The 17,794-nt window shown below is 40.6% G+C and overlaps 1 protein-coding gene across 2 annotated transcripts in view; it reads right to left on the bottom strand.

Moving 5' to 3' along the window:
* The window catches only part of PRKAG2 (protein kinase AMP-activated non-catalytic subunit gamma 2), a 389,933-nt gene that overhangs the window by 203,662 nt on the left and 168,477 nt on the right, over positions 1-17,794 (bottom strand). For both annotated transcript variants that reach the window (XM_073677718.1, XM_073677719.1), the window contains exons 2-3: positions 17,013-17,084; positions 15,370-15,652 (exon numbers count right to left, since the gene is read on the bottom strand). In XM_073677718.1, coding sequence (XP_073533819.1) covers positions 15,370-15,652; positions 17,013-17,084 — 355 coding nt within the window. The remainder of the gene's footprint in view (positions 1-15,369; positions 15,653-17,012; positions 17,085-17,794) is intronic.

Here is a 17,794-nt window from a genome sequence, read left to right as displayed (position 1 = left end):
CCATCGCCTCTGGCCCGTGCTGCTCACCCTGTTCTATGGCTCATAGGATCCATCGCACCAGGTGAGCTCCAAACAATGCCATTCATTTTATACCTGTGTAATGTTTGTAGCCATCTATTACTATTACCATCTACTGTATTAATAAAAAAAGATTTATATTGATTTAAATACTGCAATGAAATAAATTATAAAATGACATTGGTCATTACAGTAGTGAAATCCTTGTTTGACATTGTCGAACATTTCAAGCATGTTTACTTTTGTTAGCTTAGTGATCTATACTGCAGTGCCATAAAGATAACACTTATATAAGCTTTCTTTTCTCTCAGTGAATTGTCGTCATTACATATAAACAGAGGTCATAATGAAATTAGATATAATATTCTTTCCTGTACTGTCCAGCTGTGCTCAGAACACAGGGAGGAATGAGAGCAAACACCAGCCGGACAATGGTCTGATTTGTCTTCTGCTGAGCAGCACATTGTCATGAAAGGAATGTGTTTGTTGCTACCAGCATATAAAAATGAGGTGAACTGTAGTTGTAATAAATTAAAAATACCAGGAGGTCATAGGAATGTATTTACTATAGTTTATTTATATCACGTAAAAATCAGCAAAATTCCTAAACATGGCGATACAAATTGGATTAAAGGGAGTCTGTCATCATAAAATGACTATTTAAACCAAGCATAGGAGCTTGGCGCAGCCTAGCAGTTCAGTGCACCTTCTCACCTACTTGTTTTGGACCTATTTAGATTATAATAAAGCTAAATTATATGTGCACTTGGTTTAGACCACTATAGGTAACATCAATAACCCTATCTCAATCCTAAACCACCAAGAAGATTAGGCCTTAACTTAATTTAGACCTTCAGGGATATCCAGTATCAACCAATAACCACTTTAAAGCAGTGCTTCTCAAACTGTAAGGTGCCCCTACTGATGGTGAGTCCCAGCTACTTGGTTGAGGGGTAGGGGCAATTTTTACAGAAACAGTTACTGATTTAGCAAAATAATTGACATGTTCTGTGGTTTTGGTAATGATATTCTGGGATTAGAAAACAAATCAAAGGTAAACTGAGCAATGTTTTCCACTGTGGCCCAGGCAACACCATGTTCCTACTGGCCAAACCAGAAAGAGTCCTATGATCATAATTGCCAAGAGAGATAAGTGGATGGATGCATGGAGGATCGTCTTCATCAAACTTCCTGAAATTCGCAGGTCCCTGTAAATTTGTACACTCTGCGATTCAATTCACAAGGTTCGTCCCAAAAGAAAAAATGGTGCCATTTCTCACACTGCTAAAGACTCAGAGGCTAATGAAATCAGGTGCGGCCGCACCGACTTCCCCGTAATACCCTGCAGCTATTACATCACATGCTCTAGACCAGCCAATCCTTGTGGACTATTATAGCCAGTATTCAATCAATCACCACCATTTTAGGTTTTTCCAGCACACAGAGCATTCTACATAGTAATATAAAAAGACTAATCTGATTGTGGTGTACTAACTATTTCAGTGCTAAAGCACATTGAAAATGAGGGTGATAATGTCTGTCTGTGAATAATAATCCAAAGATTCAAGTGATATACAGTACAGACCAAAAGTTTGGACACACCTTCTCATTTAAAGATTTTTCTGTATTTTCAAGACTATGAAAATTGTACATTCACACTGAAGGCATCAAAACTATGAATTAACACATGTGGAATTATATAGTTAACAAAAAAGTGTGAAACAACTGAAAATATGTCTTATATTCTAGGTTCTTCAAAGTAGCCACCTTTTACTTTGATGACTGCTTTGCACACTCTTGGCATTCTCTTGATGAGCTTCAAGAGGTAGTCACCGGAAATGGTTTTCACTTCACAGGTGTGCCCTGTCAGGTTTAATAAGTGGGATTTCTTGCCTTATAAATGGGGTTGGGACCATCAGTTGAGTTTTGCAGAAGTCTGGTGGAAACACAGCTGATAGTCCTACTGAATAGACTGTTAGCTGCTTTTTTCTTGCCATAATACAAATTCTAAGTAAAGAAAAACGAGTGGCCATCATTACTTTAAGAAATGAACATCAGTCAGTGCGAAAAATTGGGAAAACTTTGAAAGTGTCCCCAAGTGCAGTTGCAAAAACCACCAAGCGCTAAAAAGAAACTGGCTCACATGAGGACCACCCCAGGAAAGGAAGACCAAGAGTCACCTCTGCTTCTGAGGATAAGTTTATCCGAGTCACCAGCCTCAGAAATCGCAGGTTAACAGCAGCTCAGATTAGAGACCAGGTCAATGCCATACAGAGTTCTAGCAGCAGACATATCTCTTCAACAACTGTTAAGAGGAGACTTTGTGCAGCAGGCCTTCATGGTAAAATAGCTGCTAGGAAACCACTGCTAAGGACAGGCAACAAGCAGAAGAGACTTGTTTGGGCTAAAGAACACAAGGAATGGACATTAGACCAGTGGAAATCTGTGCTTTGGTCTGATGAGTCCAAATTTGAGATCTTTGGTTCCAACCACCGTGTCTTTGTGTGACAAAGAAAAGGTGAACGGATGGACTCTACATGCCTGGTTTCCACCGTGAAGCGTGGAGGAGGAGGTGTGATGGTGTGGTGGTGCTTTGCTGGTGACACTGTTGGGGATTTATTCAAAATTGAAGGCATACTAAACCAGCATGGCTACCACAGCATCTTGCATCGGCATGCCAATCCAGCCGGTTTGCGTTTAGTTGGACCATCATTTATTTTTCAACAGGACAATGATCCCAAACACACCTCCAGGCTGTGTAAGGGCTATTTGACCAAGAAAGAGAGTGATGGGGTGATATGCCAGATGACAGTCACCAGACCTGAACCCAATCGAGATGGTTTGGGGTGAGCTGGACCGCAGAGTGAAGGCAAAAGGGCCAACAAGTGCTAAGCATCTCTGGGCACTCCTTCAAGATTGTTGGAAGACCATTTCCGGTGACTACCTCTTGAAGCTCATCAAGAGAATGCCAAGAGTGTGCAAAGCAGTCATCAAAGCAAAAGGTGGCTACTTTGAAGAACCTAGAATATAAGATATATTTTCAGCTGTTTCACACTTTTTTGTTAACTATGTAATTCCACATGTGTTAATTCATAGTTTTGATGCCTTCAGTGTGAATGTACAATTTTCATAATCATGAAAATACAGAAAAATCTTTAAATGAGAAGGTGTGTCCAAACTTTTGGTCTGTACAGTATAGGGAATTGCTGTACCTGCATAGTCACTCAGTGTGACTCTAAATTGATTGATCTGTGATATACCATAGTAACATCACCTTAATACCAGCATTTTTTTTATTCTTCACACACTGAAAAAATGGAGGGCAATATTAAACATCTCAGTGTTAATTTTACTTCTAAACAAAAATCCTGAAGCCAAGGCTTGTGTGTCACAGAAATTGTGCTTTCTGCATTGCTAAGACGGAAAAGTAATAATTACATTTTTTTTAAAGCCAAAAGAAAAATCTCCATAATCCAGCAATTTAAAGACAACTGTCTACGTCACAAAGTGTGTGTGTTGTAAAAAAATTTTTTGTATTTTTCCACACTTCCTTGTAGTAGTGTTTATTAGCCATGTGTATGCCACCCAAATACTGCTGTTAATTACCAGTGGTTGACATCCATTTTCCCCTAGGGAGATAGGTTGAGGCCACTTGGCCATTAATAAGGCTGTGTTTGCATTAAAGGGCTCAAAATGGGTCAATAGAAGACATCAGAGTGTTATACATATACTTTCCAGACAATTTGAGGCTTTTCAGTATTGTGTTTTGTGGCAAATTTATTCGCCACAAATCAAATTTTTGGCAAAATTCATCGCAGCTGGACAGTTGGAATTTAAAGCAATCCAACTCTACTTGACAACATTTAAATCACCAAAATTTGGATTTTTGTGATGAGGTGGTGCAGGATTCTAGTGGCAAAACTGGGATTGATGACCAGTATGTAATCTACAGCACCAAAAATATTCCTGATAAAGGGTTAATCTCAAAAAACCCAGTTGGGATCCCCCGTGATCCAGAGATTGGGGCTCTGGATCACTGTCTTCAATGGAGCAGAGGTGCCCAATCTACGTTTTATTCATTGTTTATAGGACTTCAGCCACAAGCTGCACTTGGCTGTCTCATAAACAATGAGTATGTGGAGTACACAGTGTTGGGATACTATTTTCTCCCATGTACAACTGGAGAGGTAAATTGGCAGACACAACTCAGAAAATTATACCATTATGATGGTTTTTCACAGTTAAATTTCAATATGTAAGGACATATATGTTATACTAACTGTGTTCACCTATGTAAGAATTCATGCATAATACAGATACAGTCCTGCTCATCGTTATTTGCACCCATGAAGTTTAAGTACATAATGTGGAATATCTCCTGAAAAAAATGAATCAAGTGAAACAGTTTTTTGGATAGAGCACTCGTGTTAAGTACAAAAGAGCAAATAATGAACAATAATTTACAACAAAAAACAATGGGTGGGAAAAAAAGAAAAACCTAAAGCTTGCTGTGACACTCGTAAGCCCTATTCCTTTGTCACAATGGTGAAGACAAAGGAGCTGTTTGAGGACATCAGAACTGCTATTATTAGCAAACACAAGACTTCCAAAGGGTGTAAGGCCATCTCCAAAGACCTTGGTATCCCAGTTTCAACAGTGCGCAATGTTATTAATAAGTTTGCCAAGTATACAACCAGAATCCCACTGGACGTGGGGGAGAGAGGAAAATTGACAAGAGATGTCTTCGAAGGTTGACGCGAATGTTAGAAAAAACACCATGTCAAATGTCCAAAGACCTGAAGGCCAACCTGGAACACTCTGGGTTCATGGTTTCATCAAGTACCATACGCCGCCCACTAAACCAAGCAGAGCTTTATGGGCGAAGGCCAAGGAAGAAAAGACATAAAAAAGAGCGACTTATCTTTGCCAAAGAGTACCTTGGCAAACCACAATCCTACTGGAAAAAAGTTCTGTGGACAGATGAAACAAAAACAGAGCTTTTTGGCAATGCAAAGCAACAGTTTGTTTATAGACAGTGCAATGAAGCTTATAAGGAAAAGAACACCTTACCAACAGCTAAGAATGGTGGAGGATCCATAATGCTGTGGGGTTGCTTTGCTGCATCTAGTACTGGAGGCCTTGACTGTATCACAGGAATCATGAAATCAGAGAATTATCAATAATAATAATAATAATAGTTAATTTTTATAGCGCCAACATATTCCGTAGCACTTCACAAATTTAAGAGATTTTAGAGCAAAATGTCCTACCCAGTGTAAGAAAACTTAGTTTTAGTCGAAGATCATGGGTCCTTCAGCAAGACAATGACCCAAAGCACACATCCAAAAGAACACAGGAATGGTTGAAAAAGAAATGGAATGTTTTAAAATGGCCAGCAATGAGTCTTGACCTCAATCCCATTGAAAATCTTTGGGGTGAGCTGAAATCTGCCATTGGGAAAAAGAACCCTGGAAACATTCAAGAGCTTGAACAAACTGCAAAGGAAGAGTGGGAGAAAATTTCAGCTGAGAAGTGCAAGAAGCTTATACTGTAGATGGCTATAAGAAACATTTGGTGGCTGTCAGCAATGCCAAAGGATGTGCAACCAAGTATTAAAGGGAATCTGTCACCACTTTGGAGTTATCAGACCTCTACTATGGCCATACAGGGTATAGAAAAGTTAATCTATACATACCTGTGTGGCCCATAGTAGAGGTTTGATTGCAGGGAAAAGCACTTTAATCAACTCTATTTTGTACAAGCTTGGTGTCCGGGGGACGCCAAACAATCCCCGCCTATGTGCTTATTATTCCCCCAAATCCCCACCTATATGCTTAATTATCATATCCCCCCCCCTCCAGTGAACGTCACAGGGCCCTGTGACGTGCACTGTGCTGCCTGACGTCCCGGGTATGCGCAAAGCGCAGCTCACATAGAGTGCACTTTGCTTTATCCCGGCCCCGTCCCTCCGTGCACTGCACTGCAGGGTTCTATTGTGCAGGCGCCGGGAAGTGAAAATGACTCCCCGGCACCTGCGCAATAGAAACCTGCAGCGTAGTGCGCAGGCAGACGGGGCTGGGATGAAGCAAAGTGCACTCTATGTGAGCGGTGCTTTGCGCATACCCGAGAAGTAAGGGAGCACAGTGCATGTCACAGGGCCTGTCACAGACCTCTGCTATGGGCCATACAGGTATGTATAGATTTACTTTTCTATACCCTGTATGGCCATAGTAGAGGTCTGATCACTCCAAAGTGGTGACAGATTCCCTTTAATTAGGGGTGACTGTATTGCTGCACATGCTGTTAATTCCATTTTTTTTTTTAAATTGCAACATGGAAGTTGAAAAACAATCTATGAAAAAATGAAGGGGTGCCAATAATGGTGAGCAGTACTGTATGTAGATGTTTATTCAGTCCATTCTCCATGATTTTTTTTATATTGAAATGTTTAATGTTTTATTTAATCTTGGAACTTCAGATAAAGACAAAGTTAATGGCTCTGACCTTGTTAATTATTTACATTGTGTGACCTGTGTGTGAAGTCCTTCCAGTGATACTTTTAGGCTAAGTGCCCATGATGCAGAAATGCTGCGGAGCGTCTCTGCATCTCCCTGGCAGAAAAAACGTATGCGGATTTTACATGCGTTTTTCCTGCCAGGTAGAAGCGTTTGCGAAGCGTTTTGAACATGCGATTTCGCATGCGGGTTGTCAAGCGCTTTTCCAAGCGATTTTAGCATCACTTGGAAAGTGCTTGACAACTTGGTGACACTATATAAATCCATGCAACCGGCATGGATTTATGTTGTGTGACCAAGTTACGATGCAGCATCAATAGTAAAAAAAAAAAATAATAAAATGTTGAAAAATAAAAGCAAACATTATACTCACCTTCCGATGGCCACCGTTCTCCTTCTCCGGTGCATCCGGTGTCTTTGGCGGCTCGCGGTGCTCTAAAAAGGACCTTCCATGACGTCATTTAGTCATGTGACAGGTCACGCGACCACCGACGTCAGCGGTCGCATGACCTGTCACATGACTAAATGACGTCATGGAAGGTCCTTTTACACCACCACGAGCAGCCGAAGAGCCAGCAGCACCGCCGGGAGCAGACAGGGGGCCATCAGAAGGTAAGTATATGGCTTTTTATTTTATTTTAATTCTTTTTTAACTACAGGTACTATGGTACCCGGGTCTGGAGGAGAGTCTCCTCTTCTCCAGACCCGGGTACCATCCGCGCATTGAATCGCATAACATCCGCATGCATACTTGTATGCATGCGGATGTTATGCGGTTCAATGCAAGTCAATGGCGGCAACTTCGCAGCGATTCCGCAAAATTAATGGTAGTGATGTGGATTTTTCCGCAATGATAATCCGCAGCGGAAATTTCTGCAGCATGTGCACAGCACATGCGGATTATCATTGGGAAACATGGCAGACAACTTAACATGTGTTTTTAATGCGTTTTCGCGGCGGGAATGCAGCCGCAGAAATGCATTAAATCTGCATCGTGGGCACACAGCCTAACTAAGAATTAGAAGATTTTCTGCTCAACCTGGGGTTATGTGTTTACAAGTTACAAGAAACAAGTGTGTCAGCTAGTAATGCCTCTGTGGCTGCACCCATGAAGCTGTCCCTAAGGTCACAGATAGATAACAGGAGTGAATTCTCCCCATTCGCTCTCCCTCATCCTCTCCCCTCTCTGTACACAATTCATAATAATGATTGAAGATCTGCTTCAAGTTGTCCATAAGTATTAATGTAATATTAGCAGTCTCTTTTTCAAACTTTTAAAGAGATTGCCAAGGACCTTGATTTTATAACAAAATTAGATTAATTTAAGAAACGCTTATTTGCTATAAAATAGTAAACTTATTAATAACATATCTCCTGACACTCTTGTGCCACCACTTCCCGAGTCCTGAGAGATGTCTGCTTACTGGGCTCCAGCTCAGTGGCCCTCATACATTAAGATTGTTTTGAGGCCTATACCAACTTTTATGTCCAACCTTATCCTGCACAAAATTTCCAGCACTGATGGATCCTATTTGAGCACCACTGATCCAGTAGTGCTACGGTTTTTCCTAAAACCCCCCCCCACATGATTATACAGTCTATCATACAGTCCTGAAAGTGTTTGAACCCTTGAAATTATTGTTCCAGGAAAGAAGTATTTCTCCCCAAAAATTATTTCAATTACACGTTTTTTGTTCTAAACATGTTTATTTCCTTTTCATTTTAACCCCAAAAATGAGCCAGACAAAATTGTTGACACCTTTTCAAAATTTTGGGTAAACAACTTTGTTTCAAGCATGTGAAGCTTATTTAAACTCACCTGTGGCAAGTAACAGGTGTGGGCAAAATGAAAATCACACCTGAAACCAGATAAAAAGGGGAAAAGTTGACTCAATCTTTACATTGTGTGTCTGTGTGTGCCACACTAAGCATAGTGAACAGAAAGAGGAGAAGAGAACTGTCTGAGGACATGAGAATCAAAATTGTTGAAAAATATCAACAATATCAAGGTTACAAGTCCATCACCAGAGATCTTGATGTTCCTTTGTCCTTGGTGCGCAACATAATTAAAAAGTTTACAACTCATGACACTGAAGCTAATCTCCATGGACAACAGAGAAAAATGTATGAAAGGTTGCAGCATAGGATAGTCCAGATGGTCCGCTATGCCAGGAGACCCAGGAGGACCCCATTGCTGGCACACACAGCTATACTGTAGTTTGTCAAAATGTACGTAACTAAGCCAAAATCCTTCCGGGAAAGCATCTTGTGGACAGATGAGACCAAGATAGAGCTTTTTGGCAAAGCACATCATTCTACTGTTCTGCTGAAAACAGAATGATGCCTATGTAAGTGGCCCCAGCGAGGTGGTCATGGGCGATATGTGGCCCATGCTCGCTCTGGCACCCTACAGACAAAGTGTGTCCTCCCTCTGATGTGCTGCTGTGTATGTGGTGCGTTCCACTTACTTCTGACCAGCTGGTCTCTTCTGTCTCCAGGGATTTCTCTTCTGGAACCAGGGCAGCAATGAATTCAGTGGACACAAAGTTCATAACGATAACTGGAACTTTACTTGTTAACTGTCAGTATTTACAATATTTACAGGCAGATATAATGGATAAGGCCCAACGGGTTGTCATCTTTCCCACAGGTACTTGATACAACTTCAGCCCTGGTTCCCAATTTAAGTGAAGCATCTCTGATGCTTTGTTCTCTAGCCCTATAGAATCTTCCTCACCAGTGATAGTATATCCGGATCCTAGTTCTCTCCACATACTAGCCTTGAGTCCTAACTTCTTCTGCAGTTCTGCAGACAGAATATGCCCCCCCCAGGTCCTCGACAACTCTCTCGAGGTTCCCAGACCGGCTAAGGGGACTCTTGTGAAGAGATTCTCCTGTTTGATGATCCACTGTCTCGGATACTAGGCCCATGTCTATCCTAGCAGCCAGAAATAGAGCCTGTCAGTTTTCTGAAGTACTATACACTACTGAACTATTCACTTCCTGTACTCAACAGTAACACTGGGTTCCCCCTCCCTCTACTGGGCGGGATGTCACAGCTAACTCCTTAACTGTGCTAAACTGCAGCCCAGAGAAATCTAACTTTTGGGAACATGCTTTTAACCTCTTTTTGGTACCAGAGGGAAACTACTTCCTTCTCCACTACTACACCTACAAAGAAAAGAACACAGTACCTACAATCAAATATGGTGGAGGTCCAAAGATGGTTTGGGGTTGATTTGCTGCCTCTGACACTGGGTGCCTTGACTGTGTGCAAGGCAAGATTACCAAAGGATTTTGGATCACAATATAGTGTCCACTATCAGAAAGCTGGGTTTGTGTTCTAGGTCATGGGTCTTCCAGCAGGAAAATGACCCCAAACATACTTCAGGAAGCATCCAGAAATGGATGGAAACAAAGTGCTGGAGAGTTCTGAAGTGGCAGCAATGAGTCCGGATCTAATTTAACACGTGTGGAGAGATCTTAAAATTGCTGTTGGGAGAAGGCGCTTTTACATATGAGAGACCTGGAGCAGTGTGCAAAAGGAGAGTGGTCCAAAATTCCAGTTGGGAAGCGTAAGAAGCCTATTGATGTTATAGGAAGCGATTGATTGCGGTTATTTATTCCAAAGGGTGTGCAACCAAATATTAAGTTGAGGGTGCCAACAGTTTTGTCTGGCCCATTTTTGCCTTCTTTTCTTTGTTTTTTCTGTGTTGTTCTAATACATACAAAGGAAATAAACATGTGTATAACAAAACGTGTAATTGCAATAACTGTCTGGGAGAAATACTTAATTTTCTGGAACAATTTCAAGGGTGCCAACACTTTCAGCCATGACTGTATGTGTAGGTCCACTTTAAGGGTTTAATTAGTGAGTGTGAAAGAAGCTAAATGCCCTATTTAATTAATATTATTGTTCCCTCAGAGGCTCTAATTCTTCATTAACTCAACTTGAATCTGATTAAACAGAAGATCCGATTAAAAAGACTAGACTATTTTCCAAGCACTTCAGGACACCTCTGTCCCACTGTGATTTATACCTAAGACACATAATCTCTTCAGTAATTATTAATTAATCTAGAAGTCATTATGTCACAATCATGTTTTTTTCCTTTGTCCTCATTAGAGAATGAGCCTAAACAAATACCGTTATTAAAGAGGCTATCCCGCAGCGGCAACCCCCTTCTATATGTCCTAACAGAGGTCATTGAGAGGAATCTCACACCAGCCGAATTAGCCCATCCATTTGTTCCATGGTCGGTCTTTAAGGGTGGCCAGCGTGTACTACTCATACTCCCCTCGTACTGGCTAATGTATCACTACTTGCCGTTGACAGCAGCGGCTGCCGGCATCTGTCCTTTGTGGCGCGGACTCTGCTTCTGAGTCCATGCCAAAGTCCCTGACATGCTCCATGATGGATATATCCATCATGGGACATTAAGAGGTTAAGTCTTGAAAATAGACACTACACTGGTATTCCACTGGGCCAGTTCAACCTGTAATATTGATCTGTATTGATGCTGTTAATGTTGAGCGTATACCATGTTTCTAAATATTTTTAAGCCACAGACCTCCTACTGAAGCAGACATAAAGAGTGGATGCTCACCAAAGCTAAAAGGATTGTAGACAAAAAAAACAAGATTCAGAATTACTAATAATAGTGAAGGCAAGACTAGGACCAACCCACCTATTACACTATCATTGGAATATAGCAATCAATTCTCACTTATAAAAAAATTATTCATTAAAAATCTCTTCTCTGGAAGTTGATGATAAAACGTTGGCTATCGCATTGTCCCAAGAAAAGCACCCTCCCTAGACAAGTTACATTCACCCAGTAAAGTAAAAAAGTCTAAACCGACGAATAGGAAGAGCTGGTCATCTATCACCGTTTTTTCAAATGTGGCATTAAATCATGTAATATGTGATCATATGTAAAAAAAAATGCCAAAGTTTTCACAATTCTACAAATGATCCTGAATACCCGATTAAAACATTTGTGAATTGTCAAGTGAACAACGTGACCTCTGTCACAGAGTGCTGCCAATACGATTTAAAATATGTAGGACGCACTACGCGTCAACTGAAAACCCGCATTAGGGAGCGCATCCACAATATATACAATCTCCCAATAGTGATGATCAAGTGTGCTCGTTTAACCCTGTCACCAAGCATGCTCGGGTGCTAACTGAGTATCTTTGGCGTGCTCGTATATTATGTTCGAGTCCTTGCCTCTGCTTGATTTATGGCTGTTAGACAGCCTCAATACATGCAGGGATTGCCTGTTTATTAGGTAATCCTCACATGTGTTAAGGCTGTCTAACAGCCATAGATCATTCAGACGCAGGGACTCGAACACAACATACGAGCACGCTGAAGATACTCGTTTAGCACCCGAACGTGCTCGGTGAAAAGGTTAAACGAGCACACTCGCTCATCACTATCTAACAAGCTTCCAAACATTTTATTGATAAACATCAAAGCAATATTTCGGGGATAAAAATCCATGCAATTGAACAGGTGCAGATTAGTAATAGAGGAGATAATAGAGAAGCAACGTAAAATAAACGAGAGGCTTGGTGGATCTTTAACCTCAATACTAGAGAACTGATGGGACTCAATCTGAGAAAAGATATTATGCAGCACTACTATTGACAGTTCAGTATTCATGATGAAATTGAATAAATAATTACACATCTGCTTGGCTGATAAATGATATAAGGCTGTGTGCCCACTATGCGTTTTTCAAGCGTCTTTGCTGCGGAATTTCCGCAGCGTAAACGCTTGCAAAACACTTAGTAATCCGTGCCCCATAATCCCCAATGAAAATCTGCATGTTCTGTGCCCATGCTGCGGAATTTTCCGCAGTGGATTTTCCTTGCGGAAAAATCTGAAGCATGTCCATTATTTGTGCGTTTCTGCATGCGGATTTGAGGTCCCAATGCATTTGAAAAACGCAAGTCCCATCCGCATGTAAAAACGCGTGTAAAATCCGCAAGCGTTTTTGACTGCCAAGAACATGCAGAAACGCTGCAGAAATTTTCTGCATCGTGGGCACATACCCTAAGACTATTAATGTCAATCTAGTAGTATGAATTAAACCTCCACATATCATAAATATTTTGTATGGTACTAATGATGGTTCAGCAACTATATATTCCATCTTTGCACCATTCATCTAGTCGTTCACAAATTCCATGTATCGTATTTTATCACTTTTATTCCACTTGACATTCTATGACTAGAGTGGGTTTTTCAAAGTGTATATGCAAAGGCTACACCTTAGAGTGGGAAAGGGTTAATTTGCCAATCAAGTACCATGTGTGCAGACCGGATACTCAAAATGTATATAACCCTGACTCTTTCACACATATGACATAATGACTAAAGCTTCGACTACCTGAAACGGGTTGATTTTATCTTATTCTGTTATCATGATATTTTAATCTACCTGCACCGGATTTGTACTCTGTTCACACCTAATAAAGTTCAAGATTTGTGAGTTCCGTGGAACTGGATCCTTTTCTTCTACACGTACCCCCTAATTAAGTAGATTTTATCAATATATCCTCTGGGCTATGAGCATACACCCACTGTATTTATTGCACCTCATGATGACTTTGTGAATTCCCCTAGGGACATACAATACCAGTCAAATTTTGGAAAGATCTGTTTATGCAACGGTTTTCCTTGTTCTTATTGCAATGTGCACATTGTAGATTCAGACTAAAGGCAGCAAAACCATAAAAGGATACATACGGAAACATAGAAACACATGTGAAACAAAGCAGAAATTGTGTTAAACTTTAGATTCTTCAAAGTACCCACTTTACTCTGATGACATGTTTACACACCTTTGGCTTTCTCTCAAGCATTTTCATCAGGTAGTCACCTAGAATGGCTTTCCAACAGACTTGAAGGCTTACTCAGAGGCGCTGAACACTTGTTGGCTGCTTTGCCTTCGTCCAACTCATCCCACAACCATTCCTATTAGGTAGAGGTCGGGTGATTGTGGAAGCCATACCATCTGGTGTAGCCCTCCATCCCTCTCCTACTTGGTCACGTAGCCCTTACATAACCTGAAGATGTGTTTTGGGTCACGGTCACTGTCCTGTTGCACAAATGATACTATCTGGCTACTTCCCAGGTAACCAGACTTACACTCCATCTCAACACAAATAAAGATGGTGCATGTTAAAAAACGAAACAGTCCCACTAAAAGCCTTCCCATTATTCGATCGGTCTCATAGACCTGATGAGGCATTTATTGTAAGACTCAATGTTGGAACTGTATAATTTATTTTGAAAGCTTTCCTAATATTAAAATAAGTAATTCCTGAGTCCAACTCTTGTTGGTTTCATAAAATGCTTATCTTAAAGGGGTATTCCAGCTCCACTCACAAGCTCATCGAGAGGTGAATGAGGCCTGTGAGATCAAGGATAGGTTCATGACGGAAAGTCATTGGAATAGGACAGGTGGACGATATCTGCCACTCCGGTATTCGTCCACATATCAGGTAAATGTGACATCACTGGTCTCGCTCACCTCATGATGCAGAAGAGGACCGTGCGGGAACATCCCTTCAATATGAACATTAAAGAGCTACTCTGACTTGAATTTTCAAAGTAATAAGATATTAAATCTGTTAAGTTTGTATTGCCAAATCTAATGCTATACAGTATCTGCTTTAAGCTCAGCTCCTTGGTCTCTCCTTCCAAGTTCCATCCGGGCTGACAAAATTTTCCGAGCCATAGCAGATGCTCCTACCAGAACTGCACCCAACCAGTGATGCTGTCAGCCTACACCATTGCAGTCTCCTCCATGGTCAAGCTACCTACATCCAAGTCTGATTGGTCGTTGAGTCAGATTTCTTGCTGGCAGAACGACATCACTGCACCCCTTGAGTCGTTCACCTCAGCACTCCAGGTGATTCGCAAAACCTTCTGAAATTACTCTTCTCTCTTTGCACCTTTAAATTAGGGATTACTCAATTTATTGTGCAAACTGTACATTCAACAGTCAAGCAACGCAGACCATATATGCAATGCCACAGAGCAACACAATCCATTATTTGGACAACTTGCAATGCAGGAACACAAGAACGGCCCATATGTACATCTACAACCATATTTATCCGCAACATAGAAACTGGTAGCCAACAAAAAGGAAACTGTCGCAATCTCCAACGTGGAGAGCATACAGTTAACCTTCCTTCCAATTTTAGATTTTTTTGTGGCAGCGTAATATATCAGTGCACAGCGCCTGTCATACAGGAGGCAGCCCACTCCTACCTAGTCTACGAGTGACTGTTTTCATCCTCCTAAGTATAAATAGGCCGTCAGGAATGTGCTGTATGAACATTCCCCATTTCATCCCATTGAGGACGATATTAGGATTTAGTTATATGTTTTATTTCTATTGCTGTAAAGAGCAGCTGACCAAGCAGAAGCCGAAGAAAACATCCGGCTAGCAAAGTTACTCGCCCCCGGCATCTATTATTGGCAGCTCCATCACACAGTTCTATTTATACATCCCTCCTCCTTTAGGGCAAATGTAAAAAATAAATCAGGCAATTACATAAATAGCTTTTTGTATTTTTACACGTCTGCCTTCTTGCATACCTCCCATCCATGGGCACAGCTTCAGGGGTGTAACTATAGGAGAAGCAAAGTTGCACCAAGGCTTACAAAGTTTGCAGTTACGCCTCAGTCCAACGTCTTTATACAAAACAACAGAAATCAAGTGCCTCTTACACTTCACGTCTACGTAAATTTTCTACAAAAATTATTAAAAGACTTTGCATAACAAGCTTGAGGATCATTTTGCCAACTTACCTTTTCTTGATCGCGTAAAGAACTTAATGCCGCCAGGTGAGGTAGATTGGTTAGAGTTGGAGGATGTAGAGTCTTTGGAAGAGGATCTGAATATGCCGCTAAAGCTCATACGCCGAGGTGATCGAGGAGGTGAGTCCTGGTGTGGGAACGGAAACACAGTTTTTGGGGATCCAGGGCTGTATTTTGATTTTACTGGTGCAGATAATGGACTAGATGGTCGATTTTGTAGAGCTCTTGGGAAAAAGCTTTTTGAAGGGCTCCCCGTACTGCAGGGTTCTTCTGTCTAATGAAGGCAAAACAAAATATCAAATTGGGATAAAAAGATAAAATGTTCTATACACAATAATCACGAGTAGCAAGAATTAGACACTGACTGTGTGCATGATTTGAAATGCTGTAGAGTTTCAGAGAAAACAAAATTTGAACAGCTGGTCGAGGACTATGTGTCTTGAATGACTAGCCCAAGGCCGGTCCCCCGTCCAGCTTCTCCCCGCCCTGTTCCCCAAGACTGACAGGTCTCTATTTATAGACACATAGGGAGAAGCCGGTCAGTCTAGCAGAATGAGGTGGGGCATAGCCACAAGGGACCTTCCATGGACTAGTCATCTGAGACGCGTAGCCCCCTGCCAGGTTCTTAAAAGTATGTTTTCTCTGAAACGTCCAAATAATAACATAGCCAGTGTCTGATTCATGCCGTTTGTGATTCGGGCAGCATAACTCTCCTTTAAGGTTCCGTTTAATGATGAAACAATATTTCTAGCAGATGTAGGGTGTAGTGTAGTGACCAAACTTTTTTTTTTAAAAAGATCCCTCGGCAAAACAGCTGATCAGATGATGTTTCGCTGCATCGTCAGCAATCAATAAAAAACTGCACAGGAAACCAGTAAAAAATACTCCATTTCCCTACAGTGCCTCCACAGGTTAAATGAAACATTACACACTGAAATCGATTGCCTGTCTGAGTAATACATGAATATGATGGGCTCTGCAGAGAAGGATTTTATTAGTTTTGAACCAGATGAGAAGTTTAATTTTAAGGAACACTAAGCAAAAACCGATACTCTATGTTACATGTAATTACAGGTCGAATGGGGCAACGTAAAACATTTGCATTCTCTTTATGCTGATCTTTGAATCTACGTGTCTTGAACAGCCCCTGTAGAGCTGTGCTGTGTATATATTTTAGCTGGAGAATTTATTTTTTAAAAACAATATTGCAATACTAGAATACTACTACTATAATATATATAAATATAGTATTACAGTATAATGCTAGTATAATACAGCAGTCTGATATTCAAATAAAAGGGAAACTCAGAAATGTTGTTCATAGCTCAGAAACTAAACAGATGCATCTTCCAAACACATTAACATATTTTTTTACAATAGTTGATATACTGTATGCTGTTTCTTCCTAGTGTGTGGCTTGATTTTGTTGCACTTCATAAAACCAGTGCCAACTAAACAAGGAAATGCCAAGCCGGAGCACATCCATTGTATTATGGTATGTTGTGTACCCAGAGAAACTCTTTCCTTTTCCAGGTAATGTATATTGTTATAAAAACCAATTTATAAGGGAAAACAGTCAGCAAGTGCCAAAAGTTTTTTTATTACAATTTTTTTAGGACTGATTGTATAAATACCTTACGAGAAGCATTTTTCTCTGAACTGTCCAAGTCTCCATCCAGAAAGGGCATAGCAAAGGAGCTGAGATCCTGAAAAGTGAAAAATAAAAACTCTTATAATACTGACAGGTAAATGTAAGAAATAAAGAACTCGGATACATCACTAGGAATCACATTGCGATATAAAGTAAACTTTTCAAACTTTGGTAATGTGTACAAGCAGACAGATCTCGATAGTTGCTGGCAATAGTTTTATTGTGTAAATACTTGTACATGGACACTTTAGACGGCAGATTGAGGAATTGTCGTATGTGAAGACACCTTAACCAGTTTTTTTCAAGACCAGTTGTAAAAATTGTAGACATTATAGAAACATGTAAAGGCACCCTAAGAGTATGTGCAAATAGAACGAAAATTGCAACCAACTCACGAGTGTTGGATCCTCTAGTATAGGAGCACATAAATCCGTTCTGGCCAAAAAGTGAAAATCCAAGAATAACGTAATTTTCCAGCTCCAGTTAAAATTGAAGACGTTATTGTAGAAAAATTAAAAACATAATTTCACATGGATTCCACAAAGCAGCTACGCGTTTCAGACATTAACCTGCACCTTTATCAGAGCTAAAGCTTGTGAGGTCTCTCCGATCTGATAGACAACCTGTCATTTAGACACAAGTGACAGACAAATCATGTGGCCCACACGTGACGGAAAGTCAAGTGATATTCAAAGCTATCATAAGTGAAAAGGATCAGAACAACGAAATAAAATAAGCAACTGTAAATCGGATAAGGAAAATAAA

This window comes from Phyllobates terribilis, unplaced genomic scaffold (genome assembly GCF_046119375.1).
Source record: "Phyllobates terribilis strain yellow unplaced genomic scaffold, ASM4611937v1 Scaffold_4__5_contigs__length_816908805, whole genome shotgun sequence".
NCBI classification, from domain to species: Eukaryota; Metazoa; Chordata; class Amphibia; order Anura; family Dendrobatidae; genus Phyllobates; species Phyllobates terribilis.
The sequence above is the reverse complement of the archived record's forward strand: the minus strand, read 5'-3'. Positions and strand labels throughout refer to the sequence as shown.